At 44.9% G+C, this 18,774-nt stretch overlaps 1 protein-coding gene across 11 annotated transcripts in view; it reads right to left on the reverse strand.

The window, feature by feature from the left end:
- ZNF532 (zinc finger protein 532) overlaps positions 1 to 18,774 on the reverse strand; it is a 116,755-nt gene that overhangs the window by 30,926 nt on the left and 67,055 nt on the right. For 9 of the 11 annotated variants that reach the window (XM_084779943.1, XM_084779947.1, XM_084779941.1 and 6 more), the window contains 3 exons: positions 16,226 to 16,402; positions 7,557 to 7,719; positions 2,014 to 2,295 (listed from right to left, as the gene is read on the reverse strand). The exons of 1 other annotated variant lie outside the window; for it this stretch is intronic. In XM_084779943.1, coding sequence (XP_084636069.1) covers positions 2,014 to 2,295; positions 7,557 to 7,719; positions 16,226 to 16,402 — 622 coding nt within the window. The remainder of the gene's footprint in view (positions 1 to 2,013; positions 2,296 to 7,556; positions 7,720 to 16,225; positions 16,403 to 18,774) is intronic. One more of the 11 variants, XM_084779939.1, reaches the window with a different exon arrangement.

Genomic DNA, 18,774 nt, shown 5'->3' on the forward strand with positions numbered 1-18,774 from the left:
GCCACTGTACAATGACTCACGCTCTCAAGAGTGATGAACACAATGTCTTATGAAAGGACGAGGCATGGTTGGGTCTGTACCTTAGAAAATGTTCTCAGGGGAAAAGAAAGAGAGAAGATGTTCTCTGCTGCCAGTGAGAATAATACACAAGAGCTCATAGCTGCTTAGACGAAACCAGATACATCCCACAAGGAGCTCTTACTTTATCTAAGAGATAATGTACTAAGCCAAACGAGGAAAAATGCTGTCATACCTTAGGATCCCTGTGATGGGTAAAGAATTTAAAGTCAAAGTAACACATTAGCTTTTTGAGTGGCTCAAATAAACTGTACAAATGAATGAGATTAATAAATGTGGCTAACACTCCCTATAATAACTTCCCCAAGGTCCCATATACACCAGTTGCTGCTAATCAATTCCTACACATCTTTGTACAGTTTCCCAAGGAAAAAGCAAGATGAAGGTTAAAGCAATACAATGACAGGGTTTTTTTCTTTAAAAATATTATGCCTTTGAACCCACAAATCAACTTTAGAATCATCAAAAGTGAGACAAGCTATATTCCTCATGATGTGATATAAAAATGATAATAAAGTACCTAGGACATATTCTTAACTAAAAATTTCAACCTGAGGCTCAGGCGATGGCTCAGTGGGTCACCATGCCCTGCGCCTGCACCCCCAAACCCATGGAAAGTCCTGTCTAGCAGTGCATACAGCAGCATTCCTACAGTGAGGTGGGACAGAGACAGAGATATGAGATCTCCTGGCAACTCGTGGGCCAGCTAGCCTGGTGTATGCAGCAGTGAATAGCAGACCCTGTCTCCTATAAGGCAGAAGGAGAGGACCACCACCCAAGGTTTACCTTTGACCTCTATCCCAGAGCAATGGACCTACATAGCCACACTCATAGACAGAACACACACACATGCACAAAGATTCCAAATCCCACAACATCAGAGATAAGCTGTCAGTCAAACAACTTCATTTTCACAATAATCCGATAGCACATTCAAAAGTGAAATTGAGACAATCCTGCTATGGAATCACACAATGACTAAATGTAGTACAGATTCTTTCTAGGTCTCAACTGACCAGAAAATGTGAACATAGCCAAATATGGTATGCAAATACAGTAATAGCTAATATCAAAAATGAACCTGCTTATTTTACTAAGTCTAATAGTAAGTGAGGTTTTTAAAAAACATTTATTTACTCTGTGTTTGTGTGTGTGTGTGTGTGTGTGTGTATGTGTGTGTGTGTGTACACGCATGCACATGCATGTGTCCACGAGTGTCACAATCAAAAGGCAGCTTGCAGGAGTCTGTTCTCTCCTTCCACTATGGAGGTCCTGGGATGGAACTCAGGTCACCAGTCCTAGCAGCAAGTGCTCTGACCTGCTGAGCCATATCTCACAGATCCTTTAGGGTGGCCTTAAAAAAATTCTGAACTGTATAGTTATTATTTTAAAAAGAGAAAGCAGGAGCTGAGGAGATGAGTCAGCAGTTAAGAGTACTGGCTGTTCTTATAGGACCCGAGTTCAATTCCTAACACCCACAGCTCACAAGTGTCTGTAACTCAGTTCCTGGGGATCTGGTACCCTCTTAAGACCTCTGTGAACACTGCACACACATGGTGCACACACTCATACACATAAAATAAAAAGGGCAGGGGACGGAAGCCACCAGCAGCGCTCGGCACCTCTACTACCCCGCCACGTCCTCTCTTCCTTGCTGGTCACAGAGCTAAACAGAATTCTCGGATGCCCTCATCCGCAGCGTCCTCAGCTATCAACAGGCATGTTGGGTAGTCACTCCTACTGCTGAGTGTGCAGGGAAAGATAGTAGGATTGGAGGGTTTGCGAATGTCTGTTCTATGGATAAAGCAGTGAGGCACACAGACACGGAGTCACACTGGTCCCGACCATCAACAGGACCACGTGACTGAGTCTCAGTGGGTCACCAGCACAGGCGCTCCCCCCTGGTGCTGGAGCATGGATGTCACGCTCACTGACCTTCCCATGCTCCTTCCTCATGTGACAGAGATACACATCCCGCTGTGTGAACAGACGGTCACACTCCCAACACGTCCACCCGAGACTGGCCATCTTCTTAGATTCTGTGGATTTCTTTGCAGGAGACGGAGACTTCTTTTCCGACTTCTCTTTCCCATTCATGGACTTGCCATCCTCTCTGCTGTGGTTTGCTGAATTCTGAGTTGCAGGCTTAATGCTCAAAGGCAAGTTTATACCCAAGTTTGGAGGCCCTTCAATACTTTTCAATGTTCCATGCATAGACTGCATTGCAAAAAGAAAAGAAACGCCTATCACAAATCACACCCTTTCAGCAGAATTTGACAAGCATTCAGAGAATATTATTTCCTAAACTAAAAATATACATTTTAAAAACATAAAGAAGTCAGACGTGGTGCTGTACACCTATAACCCCAGCACTCAGGAGACAGAGGCAGAAAGATCTCTACACAGCAAGTTCTAGGCCAGCCTGGGCCACAGAGTGAGGCTCTTTTCACTTAAATAAATCAAGATGAATCAAAAATAATGGAGCTGAGCATGGTGGTGCACACCTTTAAACCCAGCATTCAGGAGGTAGAGGCAGGCAGACGTCTGTGAATTTGAGGCCAGCCTGGTCTATGCAGCAAGATCTATGCAAGCCAAAGTGATATAGTGAGACCCTGTCTCAAAAAAACAGGAAGCAGGAAAAGGGGCATTAACTTTTCTACCTGTGGGGCCTCACACATCGTGGCACATGTGTGGAGGGCAGCGGACAACTTACAGGAGTCGGTTCTCTTTTTCCACCATGTAGATCCTGGGGACAAGGCACAGGCCATCAAGATGGCAGCAGGTGCCTTTGCCCACTGAGTGACCTCACTAGCCACATAAAGGAGCATACAAATAACTTTAATGATTGCTCTAAGCTACGAGACTGAGGCAGCTCAGTGGGTAAAGGCACCCGATGACCTTAGCGTGATCTGCAGGACCATCCTGAATTGCATTTGGTGGAATAAGATAACTTCCAACAGATCCCCAACTTCCACATGCCCATGGTGGCACATGTGCATCCACAAATACAAATGCAGCACATGCACACAAAATAAATAAATAAATGTTATAAAATAGAAGGAGGACTAATGTGCAGAAGGGTATTCAAGGCCCATGGTCCAACATGTCACGTTGCTTTTCATATTCTTGGAATACTTGTAGCCTTTGGGAACAAGTACAAGCCAGGGCTCGGGAATAATTTTACCTCCCAACCCCTGCCCCTTTACTAGGAGTGCACAGCCTCTGTGAGTGTATCCTACAGGTACTTAAAGAGCATTTTAAAATCGTGCAGCCTTGTGGAAGAGTGAGGGAAAGGACAGAAAGACCTGGAGGGACAAGAACTCCCCAAAAAGACCAACAGAGCCAACTAACCTGGGCCCAGGGGAGCTTGTGGAGACCGAAGCGCCAAGGGCCATGCATGAACTGGACCTAGGCCCAACACAGGTATGTACCCAATGGACAACTTGGTCTTCTTGTGGGTACCCTAATAAGGGGAGCAAGGGGGGAGGCTGTCTATGACATGGCCTCTGTTGCCTGCTTTTCGATCGCTTCCTCCAGTGGGGCTGCTTTGTCACATCACTGTGGAAGAGGATGGTCTTAGTCCTGATGCAATCTGATGTGCTGGGGTGGGTTGGTAGGGGAGGGGTGGTCCCCTTTTCTGAAGGGGAGGGGAGGGAGGGAAGGGGGGACCAGAAGGAGAGGAAGGAGGGGGCTATGATTGGGACACAAAGTAAATGAATAAATTTAAAAAGTAAAGATCGTGTAGCTGTTTATTATCGTTAATACAAGTCAACAACACCCATCTTAAACCCACAGAATCTTAAATGTGGGAGGGAGAAGAAATCAGTATAATTTAACTATTTATTTATTTATTTATTTATTTATTTATTTTGTGTCTTTCAGTCCTAAACAGCAAGTCTAGGGCTGCATGCATTCCAGGCAAGCACTCCACAGAGAGAGATGTGCCTTTCCACTTTGTATTGAGACAGTGCCATCAAGTTGCACTCACTCTATAGCTCAGGCAAGCCTTGAACTTATGACCCAGTAGCTGAGGTTACAGCCCAGTACCACTAGGCCCAACTGATGCAGCTGATTCTAAAGACTGGCTCACTTTTGACTTTGTTGTCTGTGTACTAAAGGCAGCAAGTTTGTGATACAGCCTATCTGTGGGTGGGGCCTTCTCTCCTGACAAGGAGACAGTTGGTGGCTTGCCCCTAAGCCCTGTGCCTACAAAAGTACAAACACAGGGACTTTCTCTTCGGGAGCTTTGACACGATATCCCCGTGGTCACACAGACTGGCTTTGTGGAAGGCTTGGCCCCAAGTTCCCCAGTTGTCAAGGAGGACATCAGTCTATCCTCCAGGATCCTTTCTTAAGAAAGGACTAGCTAAACAGCACCAGCTAATGCTAATGTGGCCTTCTTCCACACTGTTCCTCTCAGGAAGAATGAGGAGCTACACGGTATTTTCACCAGGAAAGGATACCGGTCTCCATGCACACGAGAGTCAAGTGGCTGGGCTGGAGAGATGGCTCAATGGTTAAGAGCACTGACTGCTCTTCCAGAGGTCCTGAGTTCAATTCCCAGCAACCACATAGTGACTCACAACCATCTGTAATGTGATATGGCGCCCTCTTCTGGCCTGCAGGAGTACATGCAGGCAGAGCACTGTAAACATAAAAATAATTAAGAGTCAACTGGCCCACGCAAAGGGTTGAGAGCAACGTCTGACCAGGCCCTCCGCGCAGGGGAAAGCAGGGCAGACAGACAGCTTCCTTATGGTTATGTCTGTTTTCCTCCATGTATATGCCAGACTTATGCCTCAGTATACAATTTACCTGCTTACACTTGTATGTGTTTGCACATACACACAGTCATGCATGCTTGTGTGCATGTACAGGGTTTCATGTGTCCATGTGGAGACCAAAGGTCAACCGCTGACGTCTTCCCTCCATTTTAACAACTACACGCTCTCTCTAGCCCCTGAGTTTTTAATGTCTCTAACCATTTTAAATGCAGGGGACAAAGCTTCAAGCTTAAACTTTCCATAAGCTTCCATGCAAATGGAAGAGAGAACAGGGACATAAAATAACCCTGGAGACAGAAGTCATGGGGGGAATGGAATGGAGATTCTGCCAAGACAAGAGCCCTGGACATGCACTAAAATGCAGGTTTCTAAGTTACTTATCTGTCTGTCTGTCTGTCTGTCTATCTATTTCTTGTTAGTAAAAGTAAGGCAAAAGTCAAATGCCTTTTTAATAAAGGAATACAAACATGCCTACCATGTGCAAGGCCCTACATTTGATCCCTAGACCTATTTTTAAAAAAAATAGTAATATGCCAGGTATAGTGGTGTATGCCTTTAATCGAAGCACTTGGGAGGCAGAGGCAGGTGGATTGCTTTGAGTTCAAGGTCAGCCTGGTCTACAAAGTGAGTTCAGAACAGCCAGAGGGACACAGAGAAACTGTCTCAAAAAAAAAAAAAGTAATACAATTTAAGTCTTTCAAACCCCCTTTTTTGCCCTTCGCTCTTGTAACAGAAACTAATTTGAATGACTATAAATGAAAGGTTTGCCTGAACGTAAATGTCAACATGGAGTGTGTGGTCCTACAGTAAACATGTGCTCTGGGACATGATATGAGTCAGCTAATAAAGAGCCACTTGAGAAGGGGGGGGGGGGGCGTGTGAGAGAGAGAATGATGAGGGGGAGGAGAGGGGGAGGGAGAGCCACCTTCCTGTACACCCCCACTCCAGGTCTCCTTCATGACTGCATCACCGAGCATCACAGGTACCAGGCAAGGTTAATATGGAGCAAATAAGAGACGCATCACTTTAAACATGAAGGTGCCTCTAAAGCATTGTATTTACTCTCACCTACCAAGCACGATGGAAGAGTTAGGACAACCGGACGTACTTAAAAGAGGAAACAGTCCCACTGTTCTCTTATCACATAGGCTGCAAAGGTTCAGGTAACTAAAAACAATCCTGTCCTCCTAAGGCCACAGGGTTATACCCTCCTTCCTCACCTCCTTCATCTACATTCACTATTACAAGAAAACAGGTTCCAGAAACCACATCTCAGAAGCGTTGTAAGAGAAGCTCCGCCTCCCTGCCAGCCACCTTCACAGGGGAAAAATTAAAAGCTAAAACTGACTGGGTATGGCACCAGCATCTAATCTCATCACTTAGGAGGCAGAAGCAGGAAGACTTCTGGAAATCAAGGCCAGCGCGGTTTACCTAGTAAATTCTAGACAAACGAGGGTGTCATAGTAAGACCCTGTCTCAAAAAGAGCAAGCAAGCAAGCAAGCAAGCTATAATTTACAACTAAGTACCAGCCTTAGTGGTTGAAAATGGAGGTTGGTGCCTTTTAAGGGGTTGGAGACAAAGAGAATCCAAACAAGACCCTTACACTGAATACCCACACCGGATTCAACACCCAAGCTACCGTAAATACTCCACCATGAGCTCAGTCCGTGGTTAAGAACACCTACTACTCTCGAGCAGAGGACCTGGGGTCGTTCCTAGCACCCACATGATGGCTCACAGCCATCCATACCTCCAGCTTCAGGGGAACTGATGCCCTCTTCTGACCTCAGAGGGTACCAGGCATGCATATAGTGCACATACATCCACATAGGCAAAACACTCACATAAATAATATAAAATTAAACAAACAAACAGCAGATAACTATGTAGCCCTGGCTAGCATGGAACTTGCCATATAGACCAGGCTGCCCTTGAACTCACAGGGATCCTCCTCTGCCTCTGCCTCCAATTTAAAGTATGAGCCATCACACCCAGATTACATGCTATATTTAGGGGGTGGGGCAAAAGACCAAAGGGTATCAAATACAATGCAAACTTGAGTGCTTATATGAATTCAATGGGGAAACCTCAATCTTTCTGAATGTACCAATATTTGTATAAATTAGCAGAACTCATCAAAACTCCTATTTCTTAATCCCATGACAGAGCTCTCAAAACAGGAAAAAATAGAAGCGGAAGAGATAGCTCAGCAATTAAGGGCGCATACTGTACTTGCAGAAGACCGAGTTCAATTCCCAGCACCCATGCTACACCGTTTAAGCTGCCAGGAGAATCTGACCTCTGGCCTCCTAGGGTACTTGCCCTCACATGCACATACCCACACAGAGACATGTACACATAATTAAAACAAGAAGAGACCTTATTTTTAAACGACAACTTCAGCCATCATTTTCATGTACATACAAAGCCCCCTAATGACTTCATTATTCTTTTAAAGCAGAGCATGCACACCTGTTCCTCTTCAGCCGTGTTTGAGACACAGAGCAGGACTCAAGGACAAAGAGCACCCCGAGGCCAACTGAGCATGAGGCCAGCATGTGGTGCAGACTGGCTGTCCATCTCTTTCCCTAGACAGCAGCATGCTCTATAGAAATCTGCAGCTCAGCCATGACCTACGACCATGCATGTATCTGCGGTTCACTGGAGACGGGAGGAGAGACGCGCACACACACCTTGATATGGTCCATCATAAGTTGCTTCTGTGCATATAAAAGAGAACAGTCTGGACACTTGAAAACAGACACCTTCTGGTTTTCAATATGCTGGTCAAAGTGGCGATACAGCAAGGTTTGCAGGGTGAACACAGTGTCGCACATGGAACACTTATAGATTATTCTAGAACAGAAGAAGCGCAGCGAAATGCAGTCAGTCAGCCTCGTCTCAAGTCAAAGCTACTACTTAGCATCTAAGGAACTCAAGAGAGAGAAGCCATTGAGGGGACACAAACGAGAACATGTTAGCTGTGATACAAACTTTTCAAGCACAGATAAGTCTTCAATTCTGACCGAGACACATTCAGCAACATTTGTTCAGAAATCTCCATTGGTGACCACTTTCCACCTCACAAGGCTACGATGGACATGCTTGTACAAGACTTTCCAGTGCTGTCACACACAGCAAGAAACATCAAATTTTCTCTTTCCCTCCCTCTCTCCCCCACTTCTTTTAAAAAAGATTGAAAAGGACAATACAACTGAATAATAGCATCCTAACCAGAAAAGGATGTAGGGTGATTTTTTCTTTTTTTCTTTTCTTTTTCTTTTTTCTTTTTTTTCTTTTTCTTTTTCTTTTTTTTTTGGTGAGGTCAAAGAAAGCAATTCAGCTTAAAGGTGATACCCTAACTAGAAAAGGAATTTGATTAGTGAACTAAAGACACACAAATTCTAACACCTGGAGAACCTGTTCCAAGTTTGCATTTAAAATTATCAATTTTACACTTCAATATCAACCTTTATATGCCAGTTTTAACGCAGAAAGCTGTGTGCCAGTACATAATTACAGAGATAAAAAGACAAAAAACACACAGGAAAACCCAATGCTCCCCTAAAAGTGGTTTACAGCACCCACACACCAGACACGATCGCCATTCCTAACACATTATCCCAACCCGTCTCCTTAAATTAATATTCAGCAGATTGGAATCTTGTAAACAAATCTCTTCTACCCAGTTAGATCTTTCCGGAAACCCAAAGCTCAAATACAGATTTGGGGGAGGGGGATGTGCAACACTCCCCTGGTGTGCAGCTGGGACACAGCATCCCTTCCTAACTGTTCTAGGTCACCCTAGTCCTTAGGGAGAGCCTACGGAACCTGGCCCCTTTGAAGCACTGTGGAGCAGGCACCGTATGAGTCTAGGAGTAGCTGAAAAAAGGAGGTGAGCTAGCCGAAGAGAAAGGCCAGAGTTGGGTAAAGTAGAAGTTAACTCAAAAACTGTACAGCAGAGCTAAGGAAGGAAGCCCCGCGAGCCTGTGTTTCTTGAATATGTTCTTAGGACAGCTCCTCACACAGCTTCAAACTCCACTGGGCTATGCTGTCAAAAAACTGTAACTTAGCCCAGCATGGTGGTGTATGCCTGCAATCCAGCACTTGAAAGGATGAGGCAGGAGAATTGCTATGAGCCCAGTATATAGCAAACATCATCCTGGTCAGCACTAAACAGCAAGACTCTAATAATAGTAATAATAATTATTATTATTATTGTTATTGTTGTTGTTGTTGTTATATTTTAAAATTATAGTTTTAACTCTCTTTTCTCACAGATGACCACATGTTTTTCTAAGGTATTGTCAAAGCAGTCACTTTTCACCTTCAACTGCAGATGGAAAAAAGATCCAGCTGGTTCCTGGTAGGCTTTCCTAACACAGCCCAGGGCTGGTCCCCTCCAGCACTTAACCATCACAGCAACTGGTATCCAAGGATGCTCATTTCCTTACTGTTTCAAATTGCTTAGTGTGAATAGCCTTGCTATCCAACGAAACAAACCATCACACAGAGCAACCACAGAAGGATGGTTTTAAAGAAACTGCTTTTAAGCTGGACATGGTAGTACACACCTTTAATCCTAGCATTCGAGAGGGAGAGGCAGGCGGATGTCTGTGAGTTCAAGGCCAGCCTGGTCTACAAAGAGAATTCCAGGACAGTCAGGGCTATTACACAGAGAAACCCTGTCTTGAAAGAAAGAAAGAAAGAAAGAAAGAAAGAAAGAAAGAAAGAAAGAAAGAAAGAAAGAAAGGAAGGAAGGAAGGAAGAAACTGCTTATAAAGATTTCAGGAAAATGAGAACAAGGCAGTACACTGTGACATGTGCACATCTCTTTTTTTATTAAAATGATTTATTTTATTTTGTGTGTATATGTGTATGCCACATGTGTATGTATATGACACATATATGTGGGTGTCCTTGGAGGTCAAAAGAGGGTGTTGGATCTCTGGGTGTAGGAATTACATGCAGTTGAGGACCCCAAGACATGAGTACTGGGAACTGAACTTGGGTCCTCTGAAAGAGCAGGAAGTGTTCTTAACTGTAAAGCCATCTCTAGCCCCGAGATCACATTTCTTAACAGGTAGAGAAAAAAATTAGAAAACATAAATTGTCATTGTCTCTAGGGCTGACAGTATGTGTGCACACTCTACTACTCTGCTTCTCTTTATTTTATGGGTTTCCTATAACAAAAATAGAACCATTTGAAAAAGGGAAGAAAGATTGGGATGCAGATATGGCTCAGCAGTTGTGAGGATGCAGATATGGCTCAGCAGTTGTGAGGATGTAGATATGGCTCAGCAGTTGTGAGGATGCAGATATGGCTCAGCAGTTGTGAGGATGTAGATATGGCTCAGCAGTTGTGAGGATGCAGATATGGCTCAGCAGTTGTGAGGATGGAATGCACTTGTAGAGGGGTCAGTTTGGTCCCATGTCAGGCAGCTCACAACTGCCTGTAACTCCAGCTCCAGGGTATCTCTGGCTTCCTGGAGTCAGTGTGTGAACACACACACACACACACACACACACACACACACATACACACACACACACACACACACACACACATGGGGGGGGGAAGAATTTAAAAATAAAAAAAATACATCTTTTAAAAATAGTAGCTTGGGCTGGAGAGATGGCTCAGTGGTTAGAGCACTGACTGCTCTTCCAGAGGTCCTGAGTTCAATTCCCAACAACCACATGGTGGCTCACAACCATCTATAATGTGATCTGGTGCCCTCTTCTGGTGTGCAGGCACACATGTAGGCAGAACCTTGTATATGTAATAAATAAATTAATTTTAAAAAAAAGAACAGCTTAATAATAGCATCTATATGAAAATGCCATGAGACCTGTCAGTTTGTAGTCTCATTTTAAAAATTAATTTTAAAAAATACATGAAATAAACAAGTGGGAGGGGGAAGGGAGTTTTAAGAATAGATTTATTAGGTGGACAGACTATTCACTTAGTATCTATTTCTCATTATTTCATAAACCAGGCATGGGAGGCTGGAGAGATGGCTTAGTTTTACTAAGAGCTCGTACTGTTCTTCCAGAGGACTGGAGAGCAGTTTCCAGCACTCACGTCAGGTAGCTCACAACTGCCTGTAACTCCAGCTCCACAAAAACTCAACACCACTGGTCACTGTATGCATACACACGCGCGCACACACACATGCACGTGTGCACACGTGCACGCACACAACAAGTATGTATGGCTCCTCTCATTTTCTTCTTGGGGAAAAAAATATAAAAACCAGGTAACAGAGTTAGTTAGCATCTTTTTGAGGAAACTGAGGAGCAAGTTGTTGGTATATTACCAGAACAACTCCCAAGGAAACCCGAACAAGCTAGGAGCATTGGTGTGCTGCTATGATCAGCAAAGGCAGGAAGACTGGGAAGTTTCAGGCTATCCTGGTGACACAGCAAGACCTCAACTTAAAAAGCAAAAGCCACCAAAAAGCATCAGGAAGAGGCAGCCCTAAACCTCTTGGAGAAATATGGCAGAAACCAATTAGGCTCAAGGAAAGCTGACAGGACCACTATCACGAGAGGTGGCTACCGGCCGAGTGCCCATTGCAGCCCACTGAGACCATGTGCAGCCTCATTCTGGAAGATTCTCATGATGAGAGCCAGCTCCTGGGCCAACTCTGAGAAAGCAGGAATGGACAGGGAAAGTCATCCCAAAATGAATGGCTGCTTCCTTTGAGGGGTGGGCAGGTAGTGTTGAATTCAGCTGTCCCAGAGGGAGGACAGAGACAGGACAGGTAAACCCGAAAGGCACACCCTGGTCAGGATCTTGGAAAGACAGGAAAAGAACATTGTCTGGGCAGCAGAAAGGTCTGAAGACAATCTGTGAACCAGCTGGCGTGGTAATCATCACCAACATCCTGAACAGCGGCTGCATGGTGGTGATTTTTATGAGCATGCTTTTCTTAAAGGAAAGAATACACTGAACTCACAGGTCATAACGCCCTGCTACTCCCAAGGATGAAAGGGAGGAGGGGACGTAAGAATGATGAGCTGGACCAGATCATGTAAAAATGCCAGCACTCAGGGGCTCTGGGGAAGGGCACCCGTGAGTTCTCAGTACGTACTGCCAACATTTTTGTGGGGCAAAAACCATTAAAACTAAAAACTAGAAACAGCAAGTAACAAAAGTACCACAGACTTGTAAATATGGTTTTAAGGGATAAATCACAAACATGGAACAAACCTGACAACAATGGAAAAGCCTGAGGGAAAAAAGGGTCCATTGCAAGTAAAAAGGGGAGGTTTTCCAAACTGAGGATGGGAGGAACAACCCCCTTGATGCAAAGACAGAGATCAGCAAGCTTGTGAGACCTCAGGTCCACAGTGCTGTGTGTATGCTGGGGCGGAGGGTAATGCAGAGCTGGAAAGGCTGGGAGGGTACTTCTGAAATCCTGTGTATAACATAACAGCTGGACAGGCCATCGCTGGGGGTGGGCTGGGGTACTAAAGCAGCGGAGGCTGCAGCCACAGTTCTCCACACACTACTGTACATGTGTGGGATACAAAAACAGATAAGCTGGGGACTTGCTACTGCCAATGTGCCCTGCAACTGCCAATGTGAACAACTGATCAAATCCCAGCAGGCAGAGGCACTGCTCTCCACAATGGGACTGGTTCTCACACCCCTGGCGAGGTGAACTGACACCGCCTCCTGGTCCTGTGTGGTATAGTAAGAGGCAGAGACATGAGGTCATTTGTTTGATGTACTAATTAATTAACTAATCCCAATGCTGAGGCCTCGTTCCCAAGACCTAGAGGTTCCCTTCCATGCTAATAGTGCAATACCATAGGATTTATATTTCAGGAGCTTATTCCAAATCTGCCTCTTATATAGCTCTTAATTTGAGAACTGTAATTTCTGCCTGATACATGCTCAAAATGACATGTTATCCAGCACTTATTAAAGATGGTTCAAGTGCCCTTTTAGACAGCAGGGAAAGCAAGCCCACCCACATCCTGGAAAACAAGAAACAAAGCACTTACAGGGGTTTCTGAGACACAATAAATATGTTATAGCTTGCCTGGTACTTTGCAAAATGAGGTGCTAAAACTGTAGAATTTTTGGTATATGCTCAGACATCTACGTAACTGGTACAGAAAATGGGAGTGAGATGGATGCTAACAGATGAAACTGACAGAAGTCATTTAGGGAACTGCAAACCATTTGCATCACCATGGCCATCCAAACACAGCTTCGAGGGGACAGCACCAGACCGTCCTCTATTCGAGGACCATTGGCTTGTTTTCAGTCAATTCCGAAATGGCCAGAAGAAGTTTTACAGTAGCTTGCATGGGGGAGGTGGCAAGGAGGGCACAGTGTACAGGCCTGAAGAACCCACGGAACTAATGCAGCACCCACTGGAGAGCCAGAGCGAGGGCAGCGCTGGAGTCAGACAAGAGCCGAGGCTGCAGGGTGGGGCGAGCACCAAGTTAATGCTGCTGACATAACCTACACTGGTTTAGGGCTTCTGTCTTCCATTTCATCCATATGCTATCTTTATTTTACAATTTAAGACACAGTAACCTTATGTCCAATCTTAGGTTTTTGCTTATTAAAGAAACCTGATAGCAAAAAAAATTAAAGAATATATAAAAATAAAGTTGGACATGGTGTTGCATGGCTGTTCAGCACTCTGGGCTAAGGTATGAGGATGGTGAGCTGGAGGCTAGCCTGGGCTAAAGGATGGTGAGCTGGAGGCTAGCCTGGGCTAAAGGATGGTGAGCTGGAGGCCAGCTTGGGCTAGAGGATGGTGAGCTAGAGGCCAGCCTGGGCTAGAGGATGGTAAGATGGAGGCTAGCCTGGGCTAGAGGATAGTGAGCTGGCTGCTAGCCTTGGCTACATAGTTCAATCCTGTCTCCAAAATAAGGAAAAAGAAAAGAACCAGAGTACTGTTTTCCTTTGCAATTTCCCTCTCATCTAGGGGGATCCATTCTAACACTAACACGCACGCGCGTGCGCGCGCGCGCGCGCACACACACACACACACACACACACACACACACACACATCCCACAGTGATATCCAGAAACCACACAAACACTGCAGGTTCTAATTTGATGCCTTCTCCATCTCAACAGCATGTACACTGTCACTTCTCTTTGGGTGTGAGAGATAATTAGCGCTGATTTCACTCTTCTCTTTCACTGTTTCATGGGGAGAACATCTGCTCTCATATGACTGTTTCCTGTTTCTTTCTTTCTTTTTTTTTTTTTTTGGTTTTTTTTTTTTTGGTTTTTCGAGACAGAGTCTCTCTGTATAACCTTGGCTGTCCTGGACTCACTTTGTAGAGCTGCCTCGAACTCACAGTGATCTGCCCGCCTCTGCCTCCCGAGTGCTGGGATTAAAGGCGTGCGCCACCACACCCGGCTGTTTCCTGTTTCTTTACTACGGTCTTGGCCTTCAGCACGTTAGCGTCTCTTAGGCAGTACTGGCACGACCACTCCCACCAAGATGGCTACTAAGTGGCTAACGGGCAGGTAGCATATACAGTATAGACGCGCTGGACAAAGGGATGCTTGTGCTGTGATGAAACAAGGCAGCAAGAGATCCTGTAATACTATCTAGAGCAGTGTATAATCTAGAAGCTACAAATTGTTTACTTCTGGAATTTTCCATTTAATAATGTCAGTCCATGGCTAAACTTGGTTAACAGAAATAACAGAAATTAACATTGTGGATAAAGGGCAGGGGATACTGCACCCTGTAAAATCTTCTTTTAAGTAGAGCTATGAAAATTCTAGACCTACTGTGCTCAAACTTGAGCAATACTATTTTAACTTATCTTGATAATCTACTGTCCTCTGTTTCCAGTTTATAACTACGTCCAGACAGAGTATTTGACTTATCTGGATGAATAATCAAATAGCTACCTATGTTCATCATGAGGAAAAGGCTGTCTGAGTGTGCACAAGTTTCCCACGGTAAACACTGGAGACACACTCACCAATCTCACTAACCCCATCTCTGCATGAAGACTTCCAGTGGAATACCCTAATTTGTAATTTGCCTGCCTTTGAAGATCAATACACAAAACATCAGGGAGAAAGATCTAGTGAATAAATAGATTTTAGTTTTTGTGGGGTTTGTTTTGGTTAGCCTTGCCTGTCCTGAACTCACTCTGTAGACCAAGCTGGCCTCAGACTCACAGAGAACCTCCTGCTTCTGCCTCCCCGAGTGCTAGGATCACAGGCGTGCGCCACCACACCTGGCTGGATAGATTTTAATACTGTTTTAGTAAACAGTCATTTGTACATATTTAATCATATCTCCCTAAAACTAGGAGAAAAACTGGACATTGTGTGCTGTTTGTGTGTGTGCCTGTGTGCATGTATGCGTGCGCACACGCACGTGTGTGCGCACACACACACACAAGCACGGGTATTATATTGCATATCTAAATCTCTTTCCCCTGTTGATCTCTGATAATAGAGTTACACAAAAAAATGCACCACATGCCAGAATAGCTCATCTGCCCTCCCATAGTCATCACACTTTTTGGCCATAATCAACCCGGAACTAAGGTGAACACCACCAAGTACACTGTGTGTGCACACATTCCTCACACAACGAAGGACTGAACACATACAGAACAACGCGTATGGAGTTCCTCCACACCCCACACAAGCACCTCAGGCTACAAACTCCAACCGCTTCACCTCATTCTAACCCCAGACACGGGGGCACAAGCACGCCAGGCACTTGCAGGAGACGTTGAGACAGGTAACAGCCCCAGGCTTGACAAGTGGCAGATGGTGGAGCACTGACCTGTCCCTGCACCCACACTCCTCCCCTGCCCTCTGCTGACTGGCCCCTGCACTAGACCTATCTGTTCAAAAGCCCTAAAGCAAAAACAATACTAAATAAAATTAAATTTACTTCCACTAATCAATGACTTGTCCTAGCTATGAAGTTAGACTCAGTAACAAGTGTATCGAGCTGACTTCACCTTTGACTATTGCTGGGAAAGGAGGACTCGATAAACAAACTACAGAAATATTTAACATGAAACAGTTTAGGTTTTCTGTTTCTATATTTTTATAATTTTCCTAGCACTTACTTGCTAAAACTCATCTTAAGAATAAAATGGGTAAGTATGCATTTGTTGAGCAGAAATTGATGCTGGAAGCATGAATAACAGGTGACATTTTGGGACAAAGACTTTACCTGGAAAAAGCAGAATAATATGGTGACCTACGAGCAGACCTTCACACATCAAAATTAACATAGCTGACAAATGCTCTGATGTTAAATTTTTATTTGCTACAATGACAACCTCCTCTAAATGACTACTAGAGTAGCAGAGTAAAACTCAGCCATGGGGTAACTTACTTTGCTTCTCCTATCTTGATGCCAGGATGCTGCGTGTAGGCGTGGGAATGTGTACTTGGGGCAGACTTAAACGCCATTGGACAGATAGGGCACTTGTAGAAGACTTCACAGTGAGAGCCTTGAATGTGAGACTTCAGTGCGGCCACATCAGAGTACACAACATTGCAATGTACACATCTGTTAGAGAAACAACACTGTCATTAGCACAGACCACCAAACACCGTGAGTGACATCACTGTGTGAACAGGGGGAAATGAACATATCTCACAGCCCATAGAAGTTTCTCATGGCTTTTCGAACGTACTTTGTCTTTTTTACTTACAACAGAGTACAGATAATGTTGTGTGATTAAGAGGATAGATCACGAAGACAATTGATGTGCAAATGGTCAGTGCTTGGAGCATCTTTAATGTCTTAAGGAAGGATATACGTAGTGAGGCCATTGAACCATGAGGGCCAGATCAGGACCAGGGACACAGCAAGACCCTGGGGATCCTGGACAGGGGAAGGACATTCATGTGCTGGACTGACACTAGGGCCTGAGGTTCTCATCTGTCCTAGTGTCAAACAAAAGACCTTTCCAATGAAAAAGGCCTTCAGATCTGCATCTACATGCCCTCAACAGAGGCACAAAGAGGGGCACATGAAGAAGGCATGACCCATGGTATCCTGGTATATGTTGGTGTGGTCCATGCATCTGCTATCTGCACTGCATGGTGACCCAGAGGGCAGTAAAAGTCAGCCACCTGCTTTTGTCTACTGGAAAACCAATCTGAATGTGCCTGTACTTGGTCTTTAAACCCCACCAACCACAAGCTTCTCAAAAGTCAGCATCTCTGAAACAACTGGCTTATGAATTTCTGTCTACGACAATTAGCTCATTCCCTGCTAAACTCTAATCCCACAGAAAGACACCTCAAAACTAGGATGCCCCGCCACCCACCTCGCTCACTGCACAGGGACACTCAGCAGTACTTGTAACACTTCCGTTGACAATGGCGTCTTCTTGATTCACATACAGAAAACCTTTAAGAATGCCCATGAGCACCATCTGAAAGAACACGCCTTTCATGTGACTTGACACACGTGTTCCTAGTCATGTGTACGCAAGTCACCTGGGAAGGAAATCTGCTGGCAGGGCCTGCCCTCCAGGACACCATGCCCTCCTAGAGGCACACATGGACTCGCGGAGCTAGCTCCTGCAAAGCACACAGAGGGCGTATATTCTATTGGGCATGCAATGGCAGGTTTTGCAAGCAGTTTTAGAAAATCATGAGGTATTCTCAGTTTCATTGTGTTTTGGCTTTTGGATTTGAGTTTTTTGTTTGATTGGTTGGTTGGCTGCTTTTTTGAGACAGGGTTTCTCTGTGCAGCCCAGGCTGTCGTGGAACTTGCTCTGTAGACCAGGCTGGCCTTGAATTCAGAGATCAGCCCACCTCTGCCTCCCAAGTACTGGGTTTATAGGCGTGTGCTACCACTGTCCGGCAGTTTCGTTGTGTTAGGGCACAGTGTTCAGCAATACAAAATGAAAACACTGTACAACAGGAGGACAAGAAAGCTTCCTGTCCTAATCACAGGAGTCAAACAAGCACACTGAGACTCTTCCTTAACAGGTCTAACGCTACTGCTGCTTGTTTATAAGGTAAGAAGAACTGTACAGACCATTTTCAGTCCCACCTTCTCCTAGAAGCTACGACCACAGGGTCAGGGCACTACAAGGTCCCCGGTTCCTAGCTTAAGGAGGATGCCCACTGATGACAGATAAGCTGGACTCTGACACTAGGGTCTGATGTTGCCACCTGTTCCAGTGCCGCCCAAATGCTGCCCAACAGTTGACTTCATCACAGACACACGCATCTTCCCAGCAAACACAGGGCTGGGTTGAACTTAAGACAAAAAGGAGCAAAGAGAAGTGCGCCGATGCTCCAGATGGTCCAGAGCCTCTTTGGAGCCCGAGAAAAGCTTCACTGGCTGCAAACAAAATAAGATATGGTTTTGAGTTGGCAGCAGAAGTGACAGGTAGGCATAGAGGCCAAGGGAAAGCAAAAAGAAGAAAAAGGACAGGAGAGGTCCAGGGCAACAGAGGCCAACAGTGAGGCGAACACCTGGAACATGGGACTTGAAAGACCCCTTATTACCTCAGTGCTATTAGGCATTGGCCTCTCAAGTTCTGGGATTACAGACAAGTGCCTAGCTCTCTTTATTATTTTTTTAATTAAAAAAATGTTTACAGTATACAATCCTACAATAATCTCTTCCTGAATATATGTATCTGGAGGCAGGGAAAAAAAATCAGAAAAATATTAACTTTTATTCATAATTGACATTTACAAGTTAAACAGGACCCAGGCATGGCTGGTCAGGATTGAAAAGACACAATAGGATCAAAAAAATAAGCATCAGCCTTTGAAGGACAGAGGGGGATGGGAGCCTCACGAAAACCTCTGGCTACAGAAAGAATATACCAAAAATTATTGATTACAGAGATGAGAGAGGGAGATGGAGAGAGGAAGAGAGAGGGAGGGAGGGAGGGAGGGAACAGGGCAGGC

Source organism: Acomys minous (genome assembly GCF_964271855.1).
Source record: "Acomys minous genome assembly, chromosome: 4".
In the NCBI taxonomy this organism is placed as follows: Eukaryota; Metazoa; Chordata; class Mammalia; order Rodentia; family Muridae; genus Acomys; species Acomys minous.